This window comes from Nycticebus coucang, chromosome 8 (assembly GCF_027406575.1).
Source record: "Nycticebus coucang isolate mNycCou1 chromosome 8, mNycCou1.pri, whole genome shotgun sequence".
NCBI classification, from domain to species: Eukaryota; Metazoa; Chordata; class Mammalia; order Primates; family Lorisidae; genus Nycticebus; species Nycticebus coucang.
Genome location: NC_069787.1, coordinates 69,453,097 through 69,478,090, shown reverse-complemented (window position 1 = coordinate 69,478,090; position 24,994 = coordinate 69,453,097). Strand labels below are relative to the sequence as shown.

Genomic DNA, 24,994 nt, shown 5'->3' with positions numbered 1-24,994 from the left:
AATATAAATGCTATGTAAATATTTGTTATGCTGTATTTTAAATTTGTATTTTTTATTGTTCTATTGTTATTTTGTGTCTTTTTTTTTGCCCCAAATACTTTCAAGCTGCAGTGGGTTGACTCTGCAGATACATGACCCATGGATACTGAGAGCTGATTGTATTTAAAATTTTTTCATCTGTAATATAATCAGGTTCAAGGATTTGTTTAGTTTGGTTGTAAAATGGATATAGTGGTGATAAATGAATATTGCATGAGCTGAGTCTTTATGTATTATGAAATGAAGCATTATATAAAATATTTGATTTTTTTTTTCTTTTAAAGACATGGATGAATAATATGATGAAGACTTCTGAAGCTAAAATTAAACATTTTGATGGTGAAGATTATACATGTATAACATTCCAACCAGATCTGTCCAAATTTAAGATGGAAAAACTTGACAAGGATATTGTGGCCCTCATGACTAGAAGAGCATATGATTTAGCTGGCTCGTGTAAAGGGGTTAAGGTCATGTTTAATGGAAAGAAATTGCCTGTAAGTGTCCTCTATAATAGATTAATACTTTGCTATTTTGTAGACAAGATATAATTGGATCTTATTTTTTAAATCTAATCTGATAGTCTCTTTTACTTGTATATTTAGATGATCACATTTAAAATGATTGATACATATGGATTAAAATCTATCATTTTTCTAGCTGACTTCTATGCATTATATTCCTTTTTATTGTTTCTTTTACTCTGTTTTCTCTGGTATTGATTGAACATTCTTTAATCTCTTCTGTTTATTTACTATTTATACTTTTTTCAAAAACTTTTTTAGTGATTGCCCCTAAGGTTTACCAATAAATACATTTTGAAAATAGTTTGAGCCTACCTTCAAATGAGTGTAGTGAAAGGACTTTATAACAGTGTAACTCCAGCTCTCCTTCCCATTCATTGTGTCATTGTCCTTATACATTTTACTCCTACCTATGTTATCAACACCAGAAGGAGAAAACAGAATGAGCCAGAAGAAATATTTAGAAAAAGTAGTGGCAGAAATAATTCAAAATTAGTGATGTCTTTACTGCTTTAGTAGAGCAATTAAAAATACAGTTCAAGGTTATATTTTACAATTCCATTTCCAGTGCTCTCCTTTTTTTTTTTTTTTTTTTTTGGAATAGGTCTAAAAATCTGATTTTAATCATATTCTTTCTGCTTAAAGGGCTTCTTTCAACACTTCTTATAGAGCATAGCTAGCAATGAATTCTCTATTTTTGCCTGAGAAAGTTTTTATTTTTCCTTCATTTTCAAAGGATATTTCACTGGACTTAGAATTTGAGGTTTACAGTGTTTTTCTTTTAATACTAACGGTGTCACTTCATTGTCTTCTTGTTTGCATGGTTTTTCAGAAATCTAGTGTGTTCTTATCCTTGTTCCCCTGTTGTTGTGGTGTTTCTTTTTTCTCTGGCTGCCTTGAAACTTTTCTCTTTATCTTTGTTTTTTTGAATATGATATGTTTTTTGTTTTTGTTTTTATTTATTTTGCTTTGTGTTCTTTGAGCTTCTTGGGCCAGTTGTTTGGATCTGTATTAATTTTGAAATATTTTGGTACTATTTATTCAAATATTTCTTCTGTCCTGTTCTTCCCTTTCTTTCTGGTATTACTCTTATGTATATGCCATATTGTTTCATATCATCTCAGGCTCTTGGATGCTTTGTCTATTTTATTCTATTTTCTCTTTTTAAGTTTTTTAAATTTGTAATGCCATTTTTTTTTTTTTTTTTTTTCAGTTTCTGGCCGGGGCTGGGTTTGAACCCACCACCTCTGGCTTACGGTGCCCAGCGTCCTACTCCTTTGAGCCACAGGCACCACCCTGTAATGCCCTATTTTTTTAAGTTCACTGATTTTTTTTTTTCCTTCTACTTTGTTAAGTCTGCTCATGAGAGCAGAATGTCAAAGGCATCCTTTCATGTCTTCTGTATTTTTCAAGGGAGATGAGTGTGATGGGTTTGGGCAGATTTCCCTTTCCAGGCCAGGACCACAGGAGAGGGGATCCATTTTTCTATCTCTGATCTTCCCTGTGAGAATCTGGTGAGGTTTTTGGAGGAAAAACTTTGCAAAGAGCATGAGTCCCTTACGACTGAGATCCCTACACACATTTATACTAGTCTATATTGTTCCTGTAGCAATTAGTCAAAATTTCTAGTTCAATGTTCTTACTAGCTCATGAAACTTATGTTCCCAGAAAGCAAAAGCTTCGGTTCTATAATTTCCTACAGATATTTTTGTCTCTCCAGACTTCAGGATGGTCACGTATCTTGTGATGTCTATTCTTTGATAGATTCATGAAAATCATTTATTTGTTGTCTGACCGACTATTTTCCTTTAAGGATAGAAGCTTATTTTTTTCCAGCCAACTATATGTATGACTGAATTCAAATTGGAAGTCTACTTTGTTGTTTTAAAAACAATTTTTGAAAGATTTTATAACAATTTACCTGTCCTCTCTTTATCAAGTACACAAGAAATGAATTCCTTCTTAAAGAACAACAGTTAAGGAGTAGATTAGGGAAATGCCACTAATTAAGATTTGAATCTATATATTAAGAGCTATGCACCTATAGTCCCAGCTACTTGAGAGTCTGAGGCAAGAGGATCTCTTGAGCCCAAGAGTTTGAGGTTGTGTGAGCTATAACATCATGACAGAGTAAGATTCTGTCTCAAAATAAAAAAAAAAAAAGAGGAAAGAAAAAATAACTATTACAAATGAAATGAAATTGTAGGGAGTACTTAATTTCATTCACATTGAGGTACTAACATAGGAGTAATTGTATATTGTTTTTGTATTTTAATAGGTAAATGGATTTCGAAGCTATGTAGATCTCTATGTGAAAGACAAATTAGATGAAACTGGAGTGGCACTGAAAGTTATTCATGAACTTGCAAATGAAAGATGGGATGTTTGTCTCACACTGAGTGAAAAAGGATTCCAGCAGATCAGCTTTGTAAATAGTATCGCAACTACAAAAGTAAGTATGAAAAGTCCTTGTTCTAAGTTATTGGTAGAGCAGTGCTTCATTAAAAACTACAAAATTAATTTTCTTAGAGTTTCATAGTTCTCTTTATAGAGATCTTTCACGTCCTTTGTTAGGTAAACTCCCAAATATTTCATCTTCTTTGGCACTACTGTGAACTGAATAGAGTCCTTGGCTGTTTTTTCAGCTTGACTGTTGTTGGTATACATAAAGGCTACAGATTTATGAGTGTTGATTTTGTAACCTGTGACGCTGCTGTATTCCTTGATCACTTCTAAGAGTTTCGTAGTAGAATCCCTGGTGTTTTCCAGATATACAATCATATCATCTGTGAAGAGTGAAAGTTTAATTTCTTCTGACCCTATATGGATACCCTTGATCACCTTTTCCTGCCTAATTACAATGGCTAAGACTTCCAAAAAGAAATAACTTGGTGGGACCACACCTACGGGGCATCTTGCAAGGGTACATGTGAAATTTACTAGGTATAGAATATAAATGTCTTAACACAATAACTAAGAAAACGCCGCGAAGGCTATGTTAACCAGTTTGATGAAAACATTTCAAATTGTATATAAAACCAGCACATTGTACCCCATGACTGCATTAATGTACACAGCTATGATTTAATAAACAACAACAACAAAAACCTACAAAATTTAGCTGGGCATTGTGGCGGCTGCCTATAGTCCCAGCTACTTGGGAGGCTGAGGCAAGAGAATCGCTGAAGCCCAAGAGTTTGAGCTTGCTATGAGCTGGGATGCCATAGCACTATACCAAGGGCAACATAGTGAGACTCTGTCTCAAAAACAAACAAACTACAAAATTAATAACAAAAATAACCAAAACAACACCTCCAACTCTGGTTTTGTTAAATCAAAATTGACTTATGAAAATGAAAGCTTATTTTCTATGAAACAGCTGTATTATAATTTATTTAAACAGCCATTAAGAAACAAGCTTATATGATTAGTTTTGGTAGTTGAAAGTATTTGTTACATGACATTTAGAATGATAACAGATTCCTTACTTTGTGTCTTGAGTTTTGATATAGAACACAATAAGAGGAGATTAATCAGTTTTGGGGTCAGGTTGTGGAACATATTATCTGCCATTCTAAGGAGTTTGAACCTTTTTTTGTAGGCTTTTGGTTTTCAAAATCAAATGAAATTCTTATCATCTGAAAGCATTTATTTATTGACCATAATAAAGTGTTGGACAACATAAGCTTTCAATATTGTTCAAGTTTTACCTTCTTTTGATGTTTCATGTTCAGTATTTTGAATAATCTAGCATTATCACTCTCTCTAGTTGATAGGAATTCTGAGTCAGTTATGATCGCACTTTGTTATATAATGAAAACCTAATATGCAGTGGCTTAAATATATAAACTAATTTTTATTTGTTTCCTCTCACAACTAGGGACTGGCTGTGTAGGTAGGCTTAGGCTGGTTTTGTAGCTCCACAATGCTGTGAGGAACCTGTGCTCTTCCTGGCTTTCTTTTCTGCCATCCTTAGCATGTGTCTTTCATTCTCAGGCCCTCCGGATGGCCTATTGTACCCCAGGCTCAATTCCAAGTTCTAGGGCAGTGCTTTTTAACTTTTTTTTTTTTATCTCATGGTACACTTGAACCTATAGTTAAACTTCTGTGGTACACTTAAATTATGTTGATCAAAAAAAAAAAAGAATAAAAAAAGAATATACTGACTGTGCTTTGAGCTTCTTTAGAAAACAATTTAATTAATGATCTTTAAAAATTTTCACAGCACACCTAAGATCTTCTCATGGCACACAAGTTGAAAATCACTCTTCTAGGGTGAGAGAATAGGTTTGGCAGATGCCTATGCCAGCTAAATATCTCCCTTTTTGTCAGGACTACAATAGTTTTCCTAGGAGCCTTTCCCAGTAGATCTCTGCTAATATGTTATTGATTAGAAAAGGAATGGCTATTCCCAACTACAAGGTAGTCTAGGTTTGCAAATCTTTTTATATGGACATGTTACTATTTAAAAATAATTTGTATTTGTCAATGAAGTAACAGGATAGTGGAGAATGGGATGGACAACTGACAGTGGTTGCTGCAGGCTCTAGGCTCAAATCATGTGACTGGTATCTTTTATTGTTTTTCCTTTATAATCGAGTTGGCTGTATGGAATTGCATGGAGGTGTATGGGACAATAAGAAATACATATTTAGTCTTTGTGCCTGGTTCCTGACACAGAACTCCCTGAAACACTTTAATTTCCAAATAGGAGTGTCTTTTTGTTCTAATATTGATTTTTGTCCTTGGTTCCTGACACAAAACTTCTAAATCCCTTGTAGTTTCTTGGGTAACAGAGGAGCATCTTTTGTTCTAATATGATGACTCGTGGTGGTCTCTTAGATAGCTTCAGGATAGGGGAGCTATTTGCCAGAAAGACCAAGCCTTGATTAGCAGCCTAGAATTTTCAGTTTGCCCCTCATCCTAACCTTTGTAGAGGGGTGGGGGCTGGAGACTGAGTTAATCACTCATGGCTAGGTGATAAAAGCTCCAAGACCCCTAAACAATGGAGCTCAGAGAACTTCCAGATTGGTGAATATATTGAAGTGCTGAGAGGGTGGCATATCTAGGAAGGGCATGAAAGCCCTGTGTACCTCTCCCCTCATAGCTTGCCCTATGAGTATTGAGTTGTATCTTTTAAAATAAACTTGTAAACGGAATTAAACTATCTATACTCCTGAGTTCTATGATCCAGTTTAGCAAATTAAAAGTGGGTTGTGGGAACTCCTAATTTATAGGTATTTGGTTAAAAGTGTGGGAGGCCAAGGACTTGCGACTTAAATCTAAAGTCCTGTGGAATTGAGCCCTTAAAGTTGCTTACCAATGGGGGGCTGTCAGGGAAGGTTTGTTTTTCCATGTCCCTGACCTCCCCACCATTGGTTTGACTGTTAACCTGTAGAGCAGGAGTCCTCAAGCTTTTTAAACAGGGGGCCAGTTCACTGTCCCTCAGACCATTGGAGGGCTGGACTATAGTTTAAAATAAAACTCTGAACAAATTCCTATGCACACTGCACATATCTTATTTTGAAGTAAAAAAACAAAACGGGAACAAATACAATCACACTGCCGCATTTGGCCCGCGGGCTGTAGTTTGAGGACCCCTGCAATAGAGTCTATGCTAACTCCAGGTGGTTAGTATCAAAATTAAATTACATCATTGAACATCCAGTTGATGTCTGGGGAATCAGAGAATGGTTATTGGTATGGAAAACATTCCAGAATTAATGTCAGAGAGAGATGAAGTAAAAGACCACAGAAGTTGACTTACCAGTTCTGTGCCCAAAAAGTCTTATTTATTTATTTATTTTTTAATCCCGACCCATTCTGGAGACTCATATTACCCATTTAGAAAATAGGGTTTATAAGACTGATGTCAAGTACTTTGTTATCCTAACAATAGAAGATTTTGGATTCTATGCTCTTTTTTCTTTTTAGGGTGGGCGGCACGTGGATTATGTAGTAGACCAAGTTGTTGGCAAATTGATTGAAGTAGTTAAGAAAAAGAACAAAGCTGGTGTATCAGTAAAACCATTTCAAGTAAGTGATGTTTTATATATTACTTTGAATTACTAAATATCAGTTCTGATGCTGACTTCTTTTTTGTTATGTTTTCAACAGGTAAAAAACCATATATGGGTTTTTATTAATTGCCTTATTGAAAATCCAACATTTGATTCTCAGACTAAGGAAAACATGACTCTGCAGCCCAAAAGTTTTGGGTCTAAATGTCAACTGTCAGAAAAATTTTTTAAAGCAGTGAGTAAAACTTGTATTATTTTTCAGTGTTATTGCATGTATCAAGTAGTTTTCTCGATTTATTTATTAATTTGTAATTAGTTTCTCTTTCATCATATTAACTGGATATAGGCATGCTTACACTGTAAACCAATATGCTTTAATTCTGATAACTTCAAAAAATAGACTCTATTGTTTTGTTTTGACAAGCATTTAAGGTAGGGAATTAAATAACTAATTGTGTTTTAGGCTTTGCATTCATTATGGTAAAACTCAGATTTCCCTCTAATAAATGTATGGTCCTTACAAGACTTTATTCTTTTCTACTCTCATTTTAACATCATCTGCTGATTTTTGCCATTACATGTTTTATTTTTTTTATTGTGGTAATATATACATAAGCTAAAACATGCTATAGTCTACATATTTTAAAATTGCATTTTATTTTGCACATAATTTTTCAGGCTACATTAACTTTTCCAAAAAAAGGTGAGAATACAAATAAAAAATCTTAGATTTGTAACAGCCTTGTGGCTGCTAGTAGCTTCTTGTAATCTATACAGAGGTCAGGATTTTTTCAGTTCCCTTCTTCAGTAGTACTGTCAGTAAATACTATTAAGTACTGTATTGTGCCTTTAAACACATTTTGGCAGTAATCAATCAGAACCCCTCCCCTTTGGAAGTTTAGTTAGGTGGAGGAATAATGTGTAATTGCCATAGAGATAACGTATTTGTCAAATTCCAATATTGGAGTTTTTTTTTTTTTTTTTTGAGACACAGTCTCACTATGTTGCCCTCGGTGGAGTGCTGTGGCGTCACAGCTCACAGCAACCTCAAACTCTTGGGCTTAAGCGATTCTCTTACCTCAGCCTCCCAAGTAGCTAGGAGAGGCTAGCTACTTTTTTGTTACAGTTGTCATTGTTGTTTAGCTGGCCCAGGCTGGGCTCGAACCCGCCAGCCTTGGTGCATGTGGCTGGTGCCGTAACTACTGTGCTATGGATGCTGAGCCCCAATATTGGAGTTTCAAAGGTAGGTTATCAGAAACAAAAACACAAGTTGTTTTTTATGTTGTAGTTTAAAGCCTATGGAAATAGTACTTTTGGATCTAATCATAATGAATTCTGATCACAAATTATCCTATATTAATGCTTTCCCAAGTTTCTGTCATCATAGTAGTTGTTTTCATGGTGAAGTGATTTGATTTTAGATTTTATACTTTTTCATTTTAGGTGGAGTAATTTGGCAACACAACTCACCTCTATATGTCTTTAACAACTGTTGTATATACTTAAAATCAAATCACCCAGGATGATAAAAAGATAACTTTGGAATTGGATATGCTTAACTTCTTTTCTTTTTTCTTCTTGGGTTAATACCTTGTCATATGTTGACTGACTGCAGAGTATAAACAATATATAATATACTTAATGTTGAAATCCTCATTACCAAGCTGTTTAAAGAATAAGGCATATTCATAAGTTCCCAAGTTTTTCTTGTTGTTCCCTTCAGGTTATTTTTTATTTGTCATAGTAAATTCAGGATTCATGTCTTGTATTGAAGGATATCAGATATGTCTATGTCTAGAATTTGCCAGCTAATGAATTCATAGGTAGATTAGCTTTTATTGTTAATTTTAACAAAATTAATTTGTAACAAGAACAATGCATGTTCCTCGTGGAGTTTGTATGATAGAATTTTTTCCATATGTCGTAAAGTCATCCTTTTTATATATATTTATTATATATAAAAATTTATTTATAATATATATACATTTATATATATGTATTTTAGTACCAGTAGGTCATTGTGGATAGCTGCCTTATTTTCACTGTAGTTGAATAAAATTGACTAGCATGTTACCATCATGATTATCATCATTATTGTTTTGTCCTAAAATACCTTAAAACTGCACAGATTCCAGGTTATCACATTAAGTCCTATAAATTTTAATTGAATTCTTTGATTTTTTAGGCCTCTAATTGTGGCATTGTAGAAAGTATCCTGAACTGGGTGAAATTTAAGGCTCAGACTCAGCTGAACAAGAAGTGTTCATCAGTAAAATACAGTAAAATCAAAGGTATTCCCAAACTGGATGATGCTAATGATGCTGGTAAGATTCAGATAATTTTGAAAAAGATTTTATGTTTAACTTTTAATTTATCTAATTTTAGACATTTTTTTATTTTCTACATAAAGTTAGAATATAATTTTCTGTGCAGAATATAATTTTATTTCCTGGAAATCATCAAATGCACCATATATTAATAATTTTTAGGGGAAGGAATTCAACAAAATATACGTAATATTTAAACTATATTGAGCTTAATGTAAAATGATTCTTTCACTGTCAGCATGTGATTATAATTTTCTCTCAGTAAATTATGAGGAATTTTTAATATATGTAATTTTTAATTTCTCTCAGGTGGCAAACATTCCCTTGAGTGTACACTGATATTAACAGAGGGAGATTCTGCCAAATCACTGGCTGTATCTGGATTAGGTGTGATTGGCCGAGACAGATACGGAGTTTTTCCACTCAGGGGTAAAATTCTTAATGTACGGGAAGCTTCTCATAAACAGGTATATGTATATACTCACACATACAGTGATATTTTAATACTTTGCTACTAAAATGTTAAAATGTAAAGTCTGACTCACTTTTTGTATATTTTAACATTTAGAAGTATTTTCAATGCTTTTCCTTTTTGTATAGATCATGGAAAATGCAGAAATAAATAATATTATTAAAATAGTTGGTCTGCAATACAAGAAAAGTTATGATGATGCAGAATCTTTGAAAACCTTGCGCTACGGAAAGATTATGATTATGACTGATCAGGTTGGTTTGAAAGTTATCACGTGTTTAAAATTCATATCTTCTTCAGATTATCCTTTTAATATTTGTTTAATGCTAGATTTTCTCCAAAACAAGTAATTGAAAGAGATTATACATCAAGGAGAAGAACACATTGTTCAATGGAAATGTTTGTATGAAGCACATTTTACGTTATCTAATTTTTGGGATAACAATCTTATTATTTAAAAGTATTTTAAAATATAGCAAATGCTAGAAGAATAGAATATACTGTAGTACTGTGGGATAAAGCCTACATATAGGTAGGAATGAAATGATGGAATTAACAAAAAGAAAGAGTAATGAGATAATTGTTAATTTTGCATATGACAGCATGATTTGTGATGCATGAAAACTAGGAAGATTTGGATAGTAAACTCAAGTAATCAAGAGACAATTACAAAATTGAAAAGGAAGAATTTTATATACATCCACCTGTTTTGTCTCACTTGTATGCTAAGTAAAATTATTTGTAGAGAAAACCTGCAACTGAAAAAAGCTACTGCAAAGATTTAAGCAGAAATTCTGCAATTTTTATGTCGAGAAGACTTCTGAATACTTGTATTCTATGGGTTTTCCCTTCCATTGCCTTATTTTCACTGTAGTTGAATAAAATGGCATTAGAACTTTATTTTATGTATTGTCCATCCTTGAGTCCTTCTTTTAGTGCAATATTGGAAACTATAAAAGAGATAGAATGGTAATATATTTTGTAATGACAGGAAGAGTTGCTATTCATATTCTTTATTTGCATTTTACAAAAAAATATTATCTAAATAAAATCTAGTATATAGTTCTAAAATTTGGATGAAATTTTGCCTTTTTGCTGCATTCATACATTTTAAAATTTGGTAATGTGTTTATATTTTATAAAATTATAGAATTTTTAACTTTACTAATATTTGTTTAGGATCAAGATGGGTCTCACATAAAAGGCTTGCTCATTAATTTCATCCACCACAATTGGCCATCACTTTTGAAGCATGGTTTTCTTGAAGAGTTCATTACGCCTATTGTAAAGGTACTATTTGCATTAATATATTTTTATACTTTTGTCTAAAGGGTAGCAGAAAAACTAATTTGTTTTTTTATTAATTTAAGGCGAGCAAAAACAAGCAGGAACTTTCCTTCTACAGTATTCCTGAATTTGATGAGTGGAAAAAACATATAGAAAACCAGAAAGCCTGGAAAGTAAAATACTACAAAGGTTTGTATTTTAAAATACTTAAAATTTCTGAAGTTACTACTGATATAAATTTATTGTTAAGAGAACAATCTAAAAAATATTTTAAAAGTATCTCTTTTAGATTTTGAAATAGCTATTGCTGATTTGTAAAAATTTACTATAGAATATTTTGTGAAAGTTGAGTATTATGAGGGATTCTGTTGAACGGAATCACTGTTTCAGTGGCCCATCTTGATTCATCTATACTTCTTTCACCACCCCAATAGGCTTAAATACTTCCAGATGGTATACATGCAGTATTTCATCAATAACTACTTTAATATGTATTTCTAAAAGAATTAAAAAAAAATTATCCATAATATCATTATTATGCCACTTTTTTTAGAATTTCAGATTAGTATAAGGGCACCAATGATTAGGTTACATTGTTTGCATTTGTTAGGTAGAGTGCAAGTTGTAGTTGAGCCCTTCATCTTATGTTATGCCTATTACATGAGAGCTTACCCAACTCTTCTCCCCCTTCCCCCCTTCATCTTCCTTCTCCCCTTATTTGAGTTTAATTTTTTCTCTTGTGTTGGGGTGTAGTTGTTTGTCTACTGATTTCATATTAGTAATGAGAATATTGGCACTTGCTTTTCCATTCTTGTGATACTTTACTTAGGAGGATGTTCTCAAAATCCATCCAGGTAAATACAAAAGAATATAGAGTCTCCTTTTTTATGGTTGAATAATATTCCACGGTGTACATATGCCATAGTTTATTCATCTGTGAATTGACGGGCACTTGGGTTGTTTTCGTGTCTTGGTGATTGTAAATTAAGCTGCAATAAACATTCTAGTGCAAATGTCCTTATGGTAAAATGATTTTTTTTTCTTCTGGGCAGATACCTAGTAATGGGATTGCAGGATCAAATGGAAGGTCTATTTTCAGTTCTTCGAGGATTCTCCATACTTCTTTTCAAAAAGTCTGTATTAGTTTGCAGTCCCCCAACAATGTAAAAGTGTTCCCTTCTCTCCACACCTGCACTGGCACTGGGGTTAGGTGACATCTCAGGGTGGTTTTGATTTGCTTGGAGACAATGGGCATTTTTTCATATGTCGGCCATTCATCTGTTTTTTTTTTTTTTTTTTTTTTGAGAGAAGGTTCTGTTCATGTCTCTTGCCCAGTGATAATGGGATTATTTACTCTTTTCTTGTTTGAGTTCTCTGTAGATTCTGGTTATTAGCGCTTTGTCAGATTCATAACATGCAAATATCTTCTCCCATTCTGAAGATTGTTCACTTTAATTGTTATGTTCTTAGCTGTGCAGGATCTTTTCAGCTTAAGTCTCATTTGTTTATTTTGGGTATTGTTGAGATTGCCAGTGGGGTCTTCTTCATAAAATCTTACCCCAGGCTGATATCATCAAGAGTTTGCCCCACATTTTCTTCTGTAGTTTCTATCGATTTGTGCCTTAGATTTAAATTTTTTATCCATTGTAAGTCAATTTTTGTTAAATGGTGAGAGGTGCAAGTCCTGTTTCAGTCTTATACATGTGGCTAACCAGTTCTCCCAGGACCATTTGTTAAATAAGGATTCTTTCCCAAGTGTATGCTTTTGTGTGGTTTACCAAAGGTCAGATGACAATATGATGCTGATTTTATCTCTGTTTTCTATTCTATACCATAGATCTATGTCTCTAGTTTTGTGCTAATACTATGCTGTTTTGATCTCTATAGACTTGTAGTATAACCTGAAATCTGGTAAAGTGATGTCTCCAGATTTTTTTTATTTCTAAGAATTGTGTTGTTCATTTGGGTTTTTTCCTGGGTCCATATGAAATGAACTAGTTTTTCAAAGTTCTTCAATGTATGATACTGGTGTTTTACTAGGGATTGCTTTAAATGCATAGATTGCTTTAAGTAGTATAGACATTTTAACAAATGTTGATTCTTCCCAGTCACAAGCAATATCATATCATTTTTTATATGCTTAAATACCTTGCCAGTGTTAAAATTCCCTTGATTATATTAAACATGTTTATGCACTATGTATTTTTATAGATTTTTTTTCTTTTCAGTCAGGATCCAACCAAGATCTATACATTGCATTTGGTCGATAAGGCTTTTAAATCTCTTAATGTATCATTTCTCTGTTCATACTTTTTCCTTGCAGTTTGTTTAGAAAGTTGTGATTTTTGTTCTGTATAATTTTCCACATTCTGGATTTTGCTAGTTGTATTTTATGGTTTCATTTAAGGTATGGCACTTTCCTCTTCCTCTTATTTTCTGTTAACTTATAATTAAATTGGAGGTGTTATCAGATTTGTTATTAGATTTATTTGGCAAAATTATTTAATAGGTTGCTTTGTGTACTTATGTCAGGAAGTGCATAATATCTGGTTTGTCATTTTTTTGTCTATTAAGGTTGATCAGTTGGTATGGGTGTTACCAGGTTGATTCATTATTTATTTTAACTTGATTCATGATATTATTATACTTCCTCACTAGCTTTTCAATTGATAGTTTTAAACAGCCATTAACATTCATGTTCTTTTTAAAATTCTGCAGGTTTGGGTACCAGTACAGCTAAAGAAGCAAGGGAATATTTTGCTGATATGGAAAGGCATCGCATCTTGTTTAGATATGCTGGTCCTGAAGATGATGCTGCCATTACCTTGGTAATTAAGCTAATTGTTAGCTGTCTGCCTACCTGCCATACTTTTCGTCTCACTCCTGATTTTTTATAGTAAGACTCTTGAAGTTCTAATGCCCAGACTAGTTAATTTTAATTTTCCTCCCAGATTATACCATGCTTTTCTACTTCTTTAGTTGAAAGACCTTAGTTCAAATGTATTTTTGATAAAAATATTGAGAAAAAAATGTTAATTTCTCAGAAATTATTAGTTATGTATGTTTTAATTTTCTAATAGAATTAATTTATTTTTAATATGTGAAATCATTATCTGGAATCTTTCAGGCATTCAGTAAGAAGAAAATTGATGACAGAAAAGAATGGTTAACAAATTTCATGGAAGATAGGAGACAGCGTAGGTTACATGGCTTACCAGAGGTTAGTCATAAAGGGGGAGGGGAAGGAGGAGTGAGAGACTAAATTTCATGCAGTAATAATGATATTAATAATTTTAACAGTAATGTTATTATATAAACTTTCCTCTTAGCAATTTTTATATGGTACAGCAACAAAGCATTTGACTTACAATGATTTCATCAATAAGGAATTGATTCTATTCTCAAACTCAGACAATGAAAGATCTATACCATCTCTTGTTGATGGTGAGTAACAATTGTTTAAATATCTTTTTCATTTTTGTATGTTATTGCATATAGTTTGATTTCATGTACTTTAAGCTATCCTTATGACATATTTTAAAATTTCTACTTGAAATCACATAATACATGAAGAATTGATTCAGAGAAATTTAAAGTCTTTTTGATGTTGTTTTTGAGAGATGTTTTGGTAGGGCTCAAATCTTTAAATATTCCTTAGTTTGAAACTCTTAAACCCTTTTTTCAGGAAAATTAACATTAAGGCTGATCTTTAAAGCTGTTGCTCGTATCAACTGTAGAATTTCTAATATAAAAAGTAAAATGGGGCCGGGCACAGTGGTTTATGCCTGTAATCCTAACACTCTGGAAGCTGAGGCAGGTGGATTGCCTGAACTCACAGTTCAAGACCAGCCTGAGCAAGAGTGAGACCCCGCCGCTAAAAATAGCTGGGCGTTGTGGTGGGTGCCTATAGTCCCAGTTACTCAGGAGGGTGAGCCAAGAGACATGAGCCTAAGAGTTTTAGGTCGTTGTGAGCTGTGATGCCATGGCACTCTACCAAGGGCAACGAAGTGTGAATCTGTCTCAAAAAAAACCAATTAAAATGGGACTTTGATAATTTCTAAAACATTTATCAGAGATTGAATTTTAAAACACTTTTATACCTCATTACCCCAAACTAAGCGGTTTAACTTACAAAAGAAGTAGAAACTTTTTATTTAGTTAAAGCAGATTCTGGTTTTCTGGTTCTCAACCTTCCTAATGCCGCAATGTATTTTCATTGATAAAAAGGGGTTGCAACTCACAGGTTGAGAACAGTGATATAGAGCTTTCACCCTCTCAATTTTTTAACTTTTAGCAAGTTTGTTGATCTTTTTTTGTTCCTCCATTTTTCAGCTAGTAGCAGATAGTTCTACCCATCCATCAAGTTCTAGCCTTAAGTTACATCCCTTCTATCAAGGCTTCTCTAACATTTCTATCTAAATGGTCTCAGATGCCTAAACATCTATGCTAATTATTGGGTGCTCTTATTTTTGCTAATTATTTGGTATCTATATTAATTTTGTTCCCTCAGTTAGATTATAAAATTATCAAGGAAATGGCTTTTTTTTGAGACAGAGTCTCACTATGTCACCCTTGGTAGAGTACTGTGGCAGTCACAGCTCACAGCAACCCAAACTCTTGGGCTTAAGCAATTCTTTTGCCTCAGCTTCCCAAGTAGCTGGGACTACAGGTGCCCACCACAACACCTGACTATTTTTTTGTTGCAGTTGTCATTGTTGTTTAGCTGGCCCAGGCCAAGTTTGAACCCACCAGTCTCAGTGTATGTGGCTGGCACCACAGCCACTGTGCCATGGGTGCTGAGCCGAAATGGTCATATTTTATTATCTTCTAGTTTCTACCATCCTCTGAGAATGATAGTTAGCATATACTAAAAGGGTTATTTCTATGCTCATTGGCCTAGAGTGAGAAGAATAATAAGGAAGCAGAATGATTTCCTCACATTGTCTCATATAGACCTATGAAAACTGTATTAGGTAGGTAATTATTTCTATTATGCTGATGAAGACACTGAGACTTACTGGTTTAGTAATTGCTCAGTCACATGGGAAATGGCCAAGTTAAGAAAAATATCCAGATTAGTGAGGATTCTAAGCGGGCATTCTTAGCTACTACAATAAACCTCTTCCTTATTAAGGATTTTCCTAATTTGGGATACTTAAAATATTTTTCAGGCTCAACAGTGATGTGTTAATATTTCCAATGGAATCTGAAGGTAGTTAAGACTTTGTGGGTTTTGTGAAAGCAATGTGAAAACATTCAAAATTGAAAAGTTACATTTGAAATTGTGATCACTTAATATATTCGTATTACCAAAACTACCCTGTTTTCCCGAAAATAAGACAGTGTCTTATTTTAAGGTGTGCTCCCAAAGATGCGCTAGGTCTTATTTTCAGGGGATGTCTTATCTTTCCCGTAAGTAGGTCTTATTTTCGGAGGATGTCTTATTTTTGGGGAAACAGGGTATTATACTGGGCATGTTTTTTTTTTTTTTTTTTCTCCTTTTTTTTTTTGGTGTTACAAAGGTTTAATTTTACATAAGTAGTTACTCAATGTGATTTTTTTTTTTTTTTTTATTGTTGGGGATTCATTGAGGGTACAATAAGCCAGTTACACTGATTGCAATTGTTAGGTAAAGTCCCTCTTGCAATCATGTCTTGCCCCCATAAAGTGTGACACACACTAAAGCCCCACCCCCCTCCCTCCATCCCTCTTTCTGCTTCCCCCCCCATAACCTTAATTGTCATTAATTGTCCTCATATCAAGATTGAGTACATAGGATTCATGCTTCTCTATTCTTGTGATGCTTTACTAAGAATAGTGTCTTCCACTTCCATCCAGGTTAATACGAAGGATGTAAAGTCTCCATTTTTTTTAATGGCTGAATAGTATTCCATGGTATACATATACCACAGCTTGTTAATCCATTCCTGGGTTGGTGGGCATTTCGGCTGTTTCCACATTTTGGCGATTGTAAATTGAGCTGCAATAAACAGTCTAGTACAAGTGTCCTTATGATAAAAGGATTTTTTTTCCTTCTGGGTAGATGCCCAGTAATGGGATTGCAGGATCGAATTTTTTTTGAACCCTTAAAAAAAAAAAGTGGCGATGTATACATTTGTTAACAATGCCATGAAAGCATTTTCTTTCTCCTGGGGAAAAGTGAATTTATTATCAAAATAAGATATTGGCTGGTCCTGTAATTTAAATTAAAATAAAATTTTGGACAAAGAAAAACAAGATATTCTGCAGGCTCATTGTTAGTTTGCTGGTACTCTAGTTACAACTGGTAATTTGGTTGTATGAATGTTTAGAAACTCCTATGAAAAGAATTGTGTGCCAGTGGGCAATTTTTTTTAAGACTAGAAGATTATCTTTCAATTGGTAGTTCATTTTTGGAAAGGTGGAAATGGCATAAAAATGTTTTTAGTGTCTACTTATTTTGTTATAGAATCTCAAGTAACAGTTATATTCAGTTATTCTTCAAAAGCCAACTCTCTGTTTTTGCCTTTTTCTCTTGAATATATAGAACATTATTGCCACTAAACGAATTGTTAGAACTATATCTTGAAGTAATATTTGGTTGCTCTTTTTAATGATAGGCTTCAAACCTGGACAACGAAAAGTTTTATTTACCTGTTTCAAGAGGAATGATAAACGTGAAGTAAAAGTTGCCCAGTTGGCTGGATCTGTTGCTGAAATGTCTGCTTACCATCATGGAGAAGTAAGCATTAAGATTGGAATCAATCGAGAACTGTAATTATTGGCTTGAAAAATGATACTTACTGGCCAGGTGGGGTGACTCATGTCTGTAATCCAGCGCTCTGGGAGGCTGAAGCTGGTGGATTGCTTGAGCTTGCAGGTTCGAGACCAGCCTGAGCAAAGTTGAGACCCCATCTCTACTAAAAAAATAGAAAAAGTGAGGCAAGAGGATCACTTAAGCCTTAGTTGGAGGTTGCTATGAGCTATGATGCCACGGCACTCTACCCAGGGCGACAGCTTGAGATTCTGTCTCAGGAAGAAAATAAATAAATAAATAAATAAAAGATGTTTACATATAATGAAATAGTTTTCCTTTTATGAGGACTTTGGAAATGTGAAAGAATTGAGAGTTTGGATAGTAATACAAATTGGGGACTAGTTATAGAAAATTTAGAATATTAATGTTATTTCTGTTTTATCCTATCATAGCAAGCATTGATGATGACTATTGTGAATTTGGCTCAGAACTTTGTGGGCAGTAACAACATTAACTTGCTTCAGCCTATTGGTCAGTTTGGAACTCGGCTTCATGGTGGCAAAGATGCTGCAAGCCCTCGTTATATTTTCACAATGTTAAGGTAAATATTTGCAGATGCAATGGTATCAAATTTGATTTGAAGTTTATTGGAACCAGTTAAATGTTTAATAGAATTGTAACTATCAAGAGATATGATTGGTTCTTTAAGGGGTGAATTTATCAAATTATTTGATCACAAATACAATCAAGTGTGTTGATCTTAATTTTAAGGAGTTACTTATGAAATCAGTACTGATGAATGTATAGATTTTTTTCTCTCACCCAGTTTTACTCCTTAGGCTGGAAATGGCTTATGTGCTTTATTTAGAGTAATAGGAAATTCTTAAAAAGTTATTTATTAGTTTTAAAGAACTTAGGTAAGTAAATACATAAGTAAATTATAGATATTTTATTCTGGCCTTGTGCCTGATAGAAATGTGCATTTAGTAATAATGTTAGATAAATTTTAAAAGATTTTTTATTATATGTAAAGTTTTTAATTATGTATAAAATTTTATTTCCTAAAGTCATGACATTTATTCATTTTCTGTTTTTCCCTTTCGTTAGCTCTTTAGCAAGACTACTTTTTCCTGCTATGGATGATAATTTGCTTAAGTTCCTCTATGATGATAATCAACGTGTGGAGCCTGAGTGGTATATTCCCATAATTCCCATGGTTTTAATAAATGGTGCTGAGGGCATTGGTACTGGATGGGCTTGTAAACTACCCAACTATGATGCTAGAGAAATTGTGAACAATGTCAGACGAATGCTAGATGGCTTGGATCCTCACCCCATGGTAATTATTTGGAACCTATTGCTTATGCTATTTATTTAACAAATGGTAATTTATAAACTACAAAGTACAGAGATTTTGAAAAGTAGTGGAACATATCGTAGACATTAAAAACCTAACTAGACTATAACTTCATATGGGCTTACAGTGAAAGATATAAACTTTGGAATGAGTCTAGAGGTAAGTTTTATGAGGAAAAACTGTTTATTGAAATTTAAAAACGTCCCGCATTTCAGGCTTTTACTTTTCTAAATCATGTAGAGAATAATGCTTTTATGTTAAAATTAAGTTACTTTGTTTTTCTTCTTCAACTATGAGGTCTTATTAGAGTTATAAGGATGCTTTAAAAACACATTTTATTTGGTACTTTACTGTCGTAGAAATAGCCAAGTAAACAAACACATTGTTTTGTATATTTTAATGTATCCCCATATTTTTTATCTTTGTCCTTTCCTTTTTCTTTCTTTCTTTTTTTTTGTGTAGAGACAGAGTCTCACTTTATTACCCTCCATAGAGTGCTGTGGCGTCACAGCTCACAGTAACCTCCAACTCCTGGGCTTAGGCGATTCTCTTGCCTCAGCCTCCCGAGTAGCTGGGACTACAGGCTCCCACCACAACACCCAGCTATTTTTTTGTTGCAGTTTGGCTGAAACTGGGTTCAAACCCGCCACCCTTGGTATATGGGGCCAGCACCCTATTCACTGAGCCATAGGTGCAGCCCTCTTTGTCCTTTTCTTACATCATTCACTGTACTTAGGTTTGTTCCCAAACCACCTCTGAGAAAAATCTCTCAAGTAAATGATCTTTCCCTTCACATAATTGAATGTTTTCTGGACGTTTTCCTTACGATATACTAAAGAAAAAGTGTATTTTTAATTTCAAAACTAATAATGCTCATTGTAGGTAATGATAAGCAAATAGGAAGAAAATTTCATAAACTCATCATATAGAAAAAAATTGTTAGTATTTTGATTTTTTAAAGTTTTATTTCATTTTTGTATTTTAAATTAAAAGTTAGATTAATATGAATGTGATTTATGTTCTGCTTTTTCCCTTAAATCCTTTAAAGTACTTTAAAATATTTCTAACATAAGCATCAAACGTCTTTTTATGATTATGATATTTTATTTAAATTGTTTTGTATGTATTGATTTTTTTTTAAATATGTTTTAGAATTTTAAGCTAGTATATTTGATCAGTACATGCTTTTTGTGTGGCTACTATATGATGACACTGTGCTAAGTGGCAAGATAGTTAAGGCTTTTGTCTTCAAAAAATTAATCTGTTATCAAGAAGATAAGACATTGGGACTTGAAGTTTATAGTGATAAAAGATGTTAATGGTTGCTCAGTATGCCAGCAGAAATGTCCTATGCTATGTTCCTAATTTCTTAGTGATAATAACAAAAATTTTAGAAGGGGGAGAGATCACTTGTAATTCAGTTGGGAAGGATAAGTAAGTTTTATTTAGATGAATGGAATAAGGTGTTAGGGCTGGTGGATAAAGAGAAAGTGAGAATATTCAAAATATTCAAGCAAAATGTGGGAGAAGAATAGTGGTTCTATAAGACAAGCCAATGGAAGAAAAAGTAGAAAATTAGATTGAGTCTAGATTGTGGAAGGCTTTCAGTGTAAGGACCAAGGAGTTTGAATTGAAAGGATATATTAAGTAGGGAAGAAAAAGGTATGGAGGCAATAGGCTGAAAAAAAGTACTATTTTAGGAAGATTAGGAAAAATGATGCTAAGATTTTGAGATTATGTTAGCAGAAGCTATGAATTCAAGATTGAGTGATCATTTGGAAAGAAACAATAGAGAATGAGGAATTCAGTTTGTCATGTTAATCTGTCAGTGTCAGTAGACTCAAGACTAAAGGACATTCAAATGTGGTGCTGGCATTCAAGAGAGGAGTCAAGACTTCAAATTATTTCCATTTTTCTCTGCAGCTTCCAAACTACAAAAACTTTAAAGGCACAATCCAAGAACTTGGTCAAAACCAGTATGCAGTCAGTGGTGAAATATTTGTAGTGGATAGAAACACAGTAGAAATTACAGAGCTTCCGGTTAGAACTTGGACACAGGTTAGTATACATATGTGAGCTGCTTGTGAGAAGAGCATTGCATTAAGCAATTTTTTCTGGTAAGACTGATTCCATTGTTGTTCGCCCTAAGTCTGTATAGTGTTTAAAATTTTCCATGTATGTTTTGTACTCATTCATTTGAATTTGTACTTGAGTTTGTACTTCATTGAATATGCAAATAGTAATTTAAAAGTTTTTAAACCTATCTAAATAATGTAGTATGACTTAGATTAGGTGAGTGCCTTTTTAGAGACTATTTGTATTTACCTTAAAATAAAAGAAGTAGAATAAGAAATAGTGTTTTGAATTTTTATAAATATGGTCAATAAATTCATCTGAGTATCAGATGTTAACAGAGCTAAAAGCATGCATGTCATATCTTGTTAGTTCTAGTTGATGTCATTTTCTTTATTCTTTCATCCTTTATCTTGCTATTTGGAGTATGAGCAAATTGGAACCATTCCTTTGTACAGGGAGTCCTGAGGTTATAAACAAAAGATAGGCTCTGTATGCAGGTTTTATCTGAAACCGAATTTGTATTTAAGTTGGAACAGGTACATTTACCCATTACCTAGAATAGCCTTCGTTCGCAAGCGCAACTTATGATAGCCAGATGTTTGTAACTCAGGGACTTAACTATGATAGCCTCTGTTCGTGTAAATTGTATATGTAAGTTGGATGTTTGTAACTCGTGTATGTCTTTTTTCACTGCTGAGATCCTCATGTATTGTCTTCTGTAGTGATTAGGCAGGAGACCATAGAAGTGGAACTTTCCTTTTCTCCCCCAACGGAAGCTGAGAATTTTTAAAAGATTGTATAACTTATAGTATGAGAATGTGAGAATGTATCATGAAAAGAATTACTTATTTTTAAATCTTTTATAGGTGTACAAAGAACAGGTTTTAGAACCTATGCTGAATGGAACAGACAAAACACCAGCATTAATTTCTGATTATAAAGAATATCATACTGATACAACTGTGAAATTTGTGGTGAAAATGACTGAAGAGAAACTAGCACAAGCAGAAGCTGCTGGATTGCATAAAGTTTTTAAACTTCAAACTACTCTTACTTGTAATTCCATGGTAATTTATTAGATTTGCTTTTATTTTAATCTTTATTGCATGTGTAAGTTGGATTGTTGTAATTGGTTTCATGATGGGAATAGTTATAGTAAGCCTGAATGAATTTTTCCTCTGCATATTTGCTAAAGAGTCAAGGGGCACATTCCTTCCTTCTACTATTATCAACTACCCTCACTGTCAACTCTGTGTTTATGCATCTGGGCTTGAACACAGAAGGTACGTCTTCACACACACTGAGTAAAAGTTGTAAGAGTGATTGTTGAAGGTTTTCATGTGTCTTATGCTCATCCGTATTAGCCTTTTAACTATAGGGTACTTATCTCCTCATTACTCTACTATGCTTCATTAAACTTAATTATTTATGCTTATATATAATTGGGGAGGAAGTTAGAAAGTCAACGTGTATGATTACCCAGGTTCCATTCCAAATTAGCTTTTACATTAAAAAAAAAAAGAGTAAAAGAAAAAGTCTGGCAATAGCACACTGGCTATGAAAAAGTACCACAATCTGTTAAGAAAGGCTAGTGGAAGAAAGAGAAAAAGGACAGATAGGGAGTCTGAGTGACTGAATCATAGCACAGTGATTTCTATAAGAGAGAAAGGGGAGCAAATGTACATCCCTTGAATTATATGGAGGAGGGAGAGCTTTAACATTTTTTAGAGATAGAATGTTTACATGGTATATGGTCTATAAAACCTAAGAAAACAATTTTTCATGGGTAGCTTTATAGCTGCTTTAAATAAAAACTCTTTTTTAACAGACTTATTTTACCTCTCAAAATTATGCCTATTTTAAATATTTTCATGGTTTCGAGAATTGAATTTATTGGTTTCTTACGATCACCAAAGGGATTTTCAGAAATGTGCTTTAATAGTTTTGATTGTGTTCAATGCTTAGGGGTAGTCTGTGTGGATATAAGTATTACAGTTACTTTAAATACTATAGATGTCATATAAGTTAAAACACCAGTACAGATTTATGTAATCTACAAAAACTGCATTTTGCTTAGGTACTCTTTGATCATATGGGATGTTTGAAGAAGTATGAAACTGTGCAAGACATTCTGAGAGAATTCTTTGATTTACGATTAAGTTATTATGGTTTACGTAAAGAGTGGCTTGTAGGAATGTTGGGAGCAGAATCTACAAAACTTAATAATCAAGCCCGTTTCATTTTAGAGAAGATACAAGGGAAAATTACTATAGGTAAGATGCAACTTTAAAAAATTTGAACATTAGTTAAAAATGGAAAAAAAAATCTTTATTAATAGAAGACATTTTTATCAGTAGAATATAAACAAATACAAATTGAATCTCTTTTCTTGATCCTAACTTTATTTTTCCCTCACATAGAGAATAGGTCAAAGAAAGATTTGATTCAAATGTTAGTCCAGAGAGGTTATGAATCTGACCCAGTGAAAGCCTGGAAAGAAGCACAAGAAAAGGTAATCATTTGCAGAAAAAGACATTCAGAGAAGCTTTTAAAAACAACTTCCAAAAAAAACAAAAAATATCTCCTAAATTTTAAATGTAGTACTGCTAGAAGTGTTGAGTTGTCTTTTTGGAGACTGAAGTCTTCTGTTTATCCACAGAACAGATACAGTACAGGAATTTGCAGTGCACACCCACCACACTTTGCCAGTGTGACTCAACCAGAGCCTGGAGAAATGACTCCAGGTGTGAGAAGGTAGCTCAGTCTCCTTGGCCTTTTTTTCTGAGCCTGCCATTAAAAGGGTGTTAGTTTGTGGTGGTGGTTTTTGTGAGGTGTGTGTATACTATCTGGGAACTAGACTGGTAGCACTCAGAATATTTCTAAACTGTTAAGTCTGTGGTCACAATATGGCATCCAGTCACCAGTCACTTAATTTGGTTTTAGTTAATGCTGGGAAAACTAGAGACAAAGCATTCATTCGTATAGGAGGGATTTATTGAGCACCAAATATGTGCCCTGTCCCATGCTTAGATTCTTTTTTTTTTTTTAAACAGTTTCACTTTGTCACCTTCGGTAGAGTGCTATGCTGCTGTAACTCACAGTAACCTCAAACTCTTGGGCTCAAGTGGTCCTCTTGCCTCAGCTTCCCAAGTAGCTGGGACTAAAGGCACCTGCCACACGGCCTGGCTATATTTTAGAGACAGGGTCTCATTCTTGCTCAGGCTGTAACTCCTGAGCTCAGGCAATCCACCAGACTCAGCCTCCCAGAGTGCTAGGATTACAGTCATGAGCCACTGTGCCTGGTCCTTTAAATTCTGGAGGTTCAGATTAAAAATCTAATGTTTTATTAACTAAATTGTCCATTTCAGATCATAAAGTAGTTAACATTAATTGTTAGTGGGATATTGAAACTTTGAGATTCCCCTCAATTAGCTTTTTGATGTTGTATGTCATTAAAACAAAAATTTAAAAGGGCGATACAACATTATGATTGAGAACAAAAATGTAGAAAAGGAAGGAAATCTGAAATGATTAATTTTTTTGATATTTAATTAGGTTATTTGCATATATGGTACTGATAATATTAACATCTTTAAAAAGTTATGATTATAAGTTGAACTGAAACTTTAAACTTTTCTACACCTGAGTTCTCAACCATAATGTAGTTTTTCATCCAGTTACATTGAAACATTGTTGCTATTGCTTACATTCTTTAAACTTTTTCGATTTTGAAGTGAATAAAAGCTATGTATTAAAGAGAATAAAATTAGAATAAGGTTTATAATGTAACAATTACATATTAAGATAATAGGCTTATTCATCATTTGAAGAAAATGGGGTAGGACATGATGGGGCACATTCATAATTAGAATGATTGAAGAACTTTCTTTTCACATTAATGTGTTTTATGATACTGTTAAACCCCAAATTATGGCTTATACAATACTTGCCCTTCTGTATCACTGTTGGTTTAAACTGTATCTTTTAAGGAAATTAGCTAGTAAGCTAATAAATTTAGAAGATAAAAATGTCTATGGTTTGAAAATGCCTTTCTGATGGAAGCAGAGTACATGGGTGTAAAGCCTAGCTTGCTTTCCGTGATTGCATTGTTACCATCAAAATTTATTCAGCATCTTGGCCATGTATATTCTTGGGG

At 33.5% G+C, this 24,994-nt stretch overlaps 1 protein-coding gene across 2 annotated transcripts in view; it reads left to right on the top strand.

Annotated features, from left to right (window-relative positions):
- TOP2B (DNA topoisomerase II beta) overlaps positions 1 to 24,994 on the top strand; it is a 73,170-nt gene that overhangs the window by 29,095 nt on the left and 19,081 nt on the right. For both annotated transcript variants that reach the window (XM_053600779.1, XM_053600778.1), the window contains exons 7-25: positions 324 to 536; positions 2,842 to 3,015; positions 6,498 to 6,599; positions 6,681 to 6,818; positions 8,769 to 8,907; positions 9,220 to 9,377; positions 9,511 to 9,636; positions 10,562 to 10,672; positions 10,753 to 10,858; positions 13,388 to 13,497; positions 13,797 to 13,889; positions 13,999 to 14,113; positions 17,269 to 17,390; positions 17,858 to 18,006; positions 18,513 to 18,744; positions 20,686 to 20,820; positions 21,705 to 21,905; positions 22,916 to 23,111; positions 23,259 to 23,350. In XM_053600779.1, the coding sequence (XP_053456754.1) occupies positions 324 to 536; positions 2,842 to 3,015; positions 6,498 to 6,599; positions 6,681 to 6,818; positions 8,769 to 8,907; positions 9,220 to 9,377; positions 9,511 to 9,636; positions 10,562 to 10,672; positions 10,753 to 10,858; positions 13,388 to 13,497; positions 13,797 to 13,889; positions 13,999 to 14,113; positions 17,269 to 17,390; positions 17,858 to 18,006; positions 18,513 to 18,744; positions 20,686 to 20,820; positions 21,705 to 21,905; positions 22,916 to 23,111; positions 23,259 to 23,350 (2,712 nt within the window). The remainder of the gene's footprint in view (positions 1 to 323; positions 537 to 2,841; positions 3,016 to 6,497; positions 6,600 to 6,680; positions 6,819 to 8,768; positions 8,908 to 9,219; positions 9,378 to 9,510; positions 9,637 to 10,561; positions 10,673 to 10,752; positions 10,859 to 13,387; positions 13,498 to 13,796; positions 13,890 to 13,998; positions 14,114 to 17,268; positions 17,391 to 17,857; positions 18,007 to 18,512; positions 18,745 to 20,685; positions 20,821 to 21,704; positions 21,906 to 22,915; positions 23,112 to 23,258; positions 23,351 to 24,994) is intronic.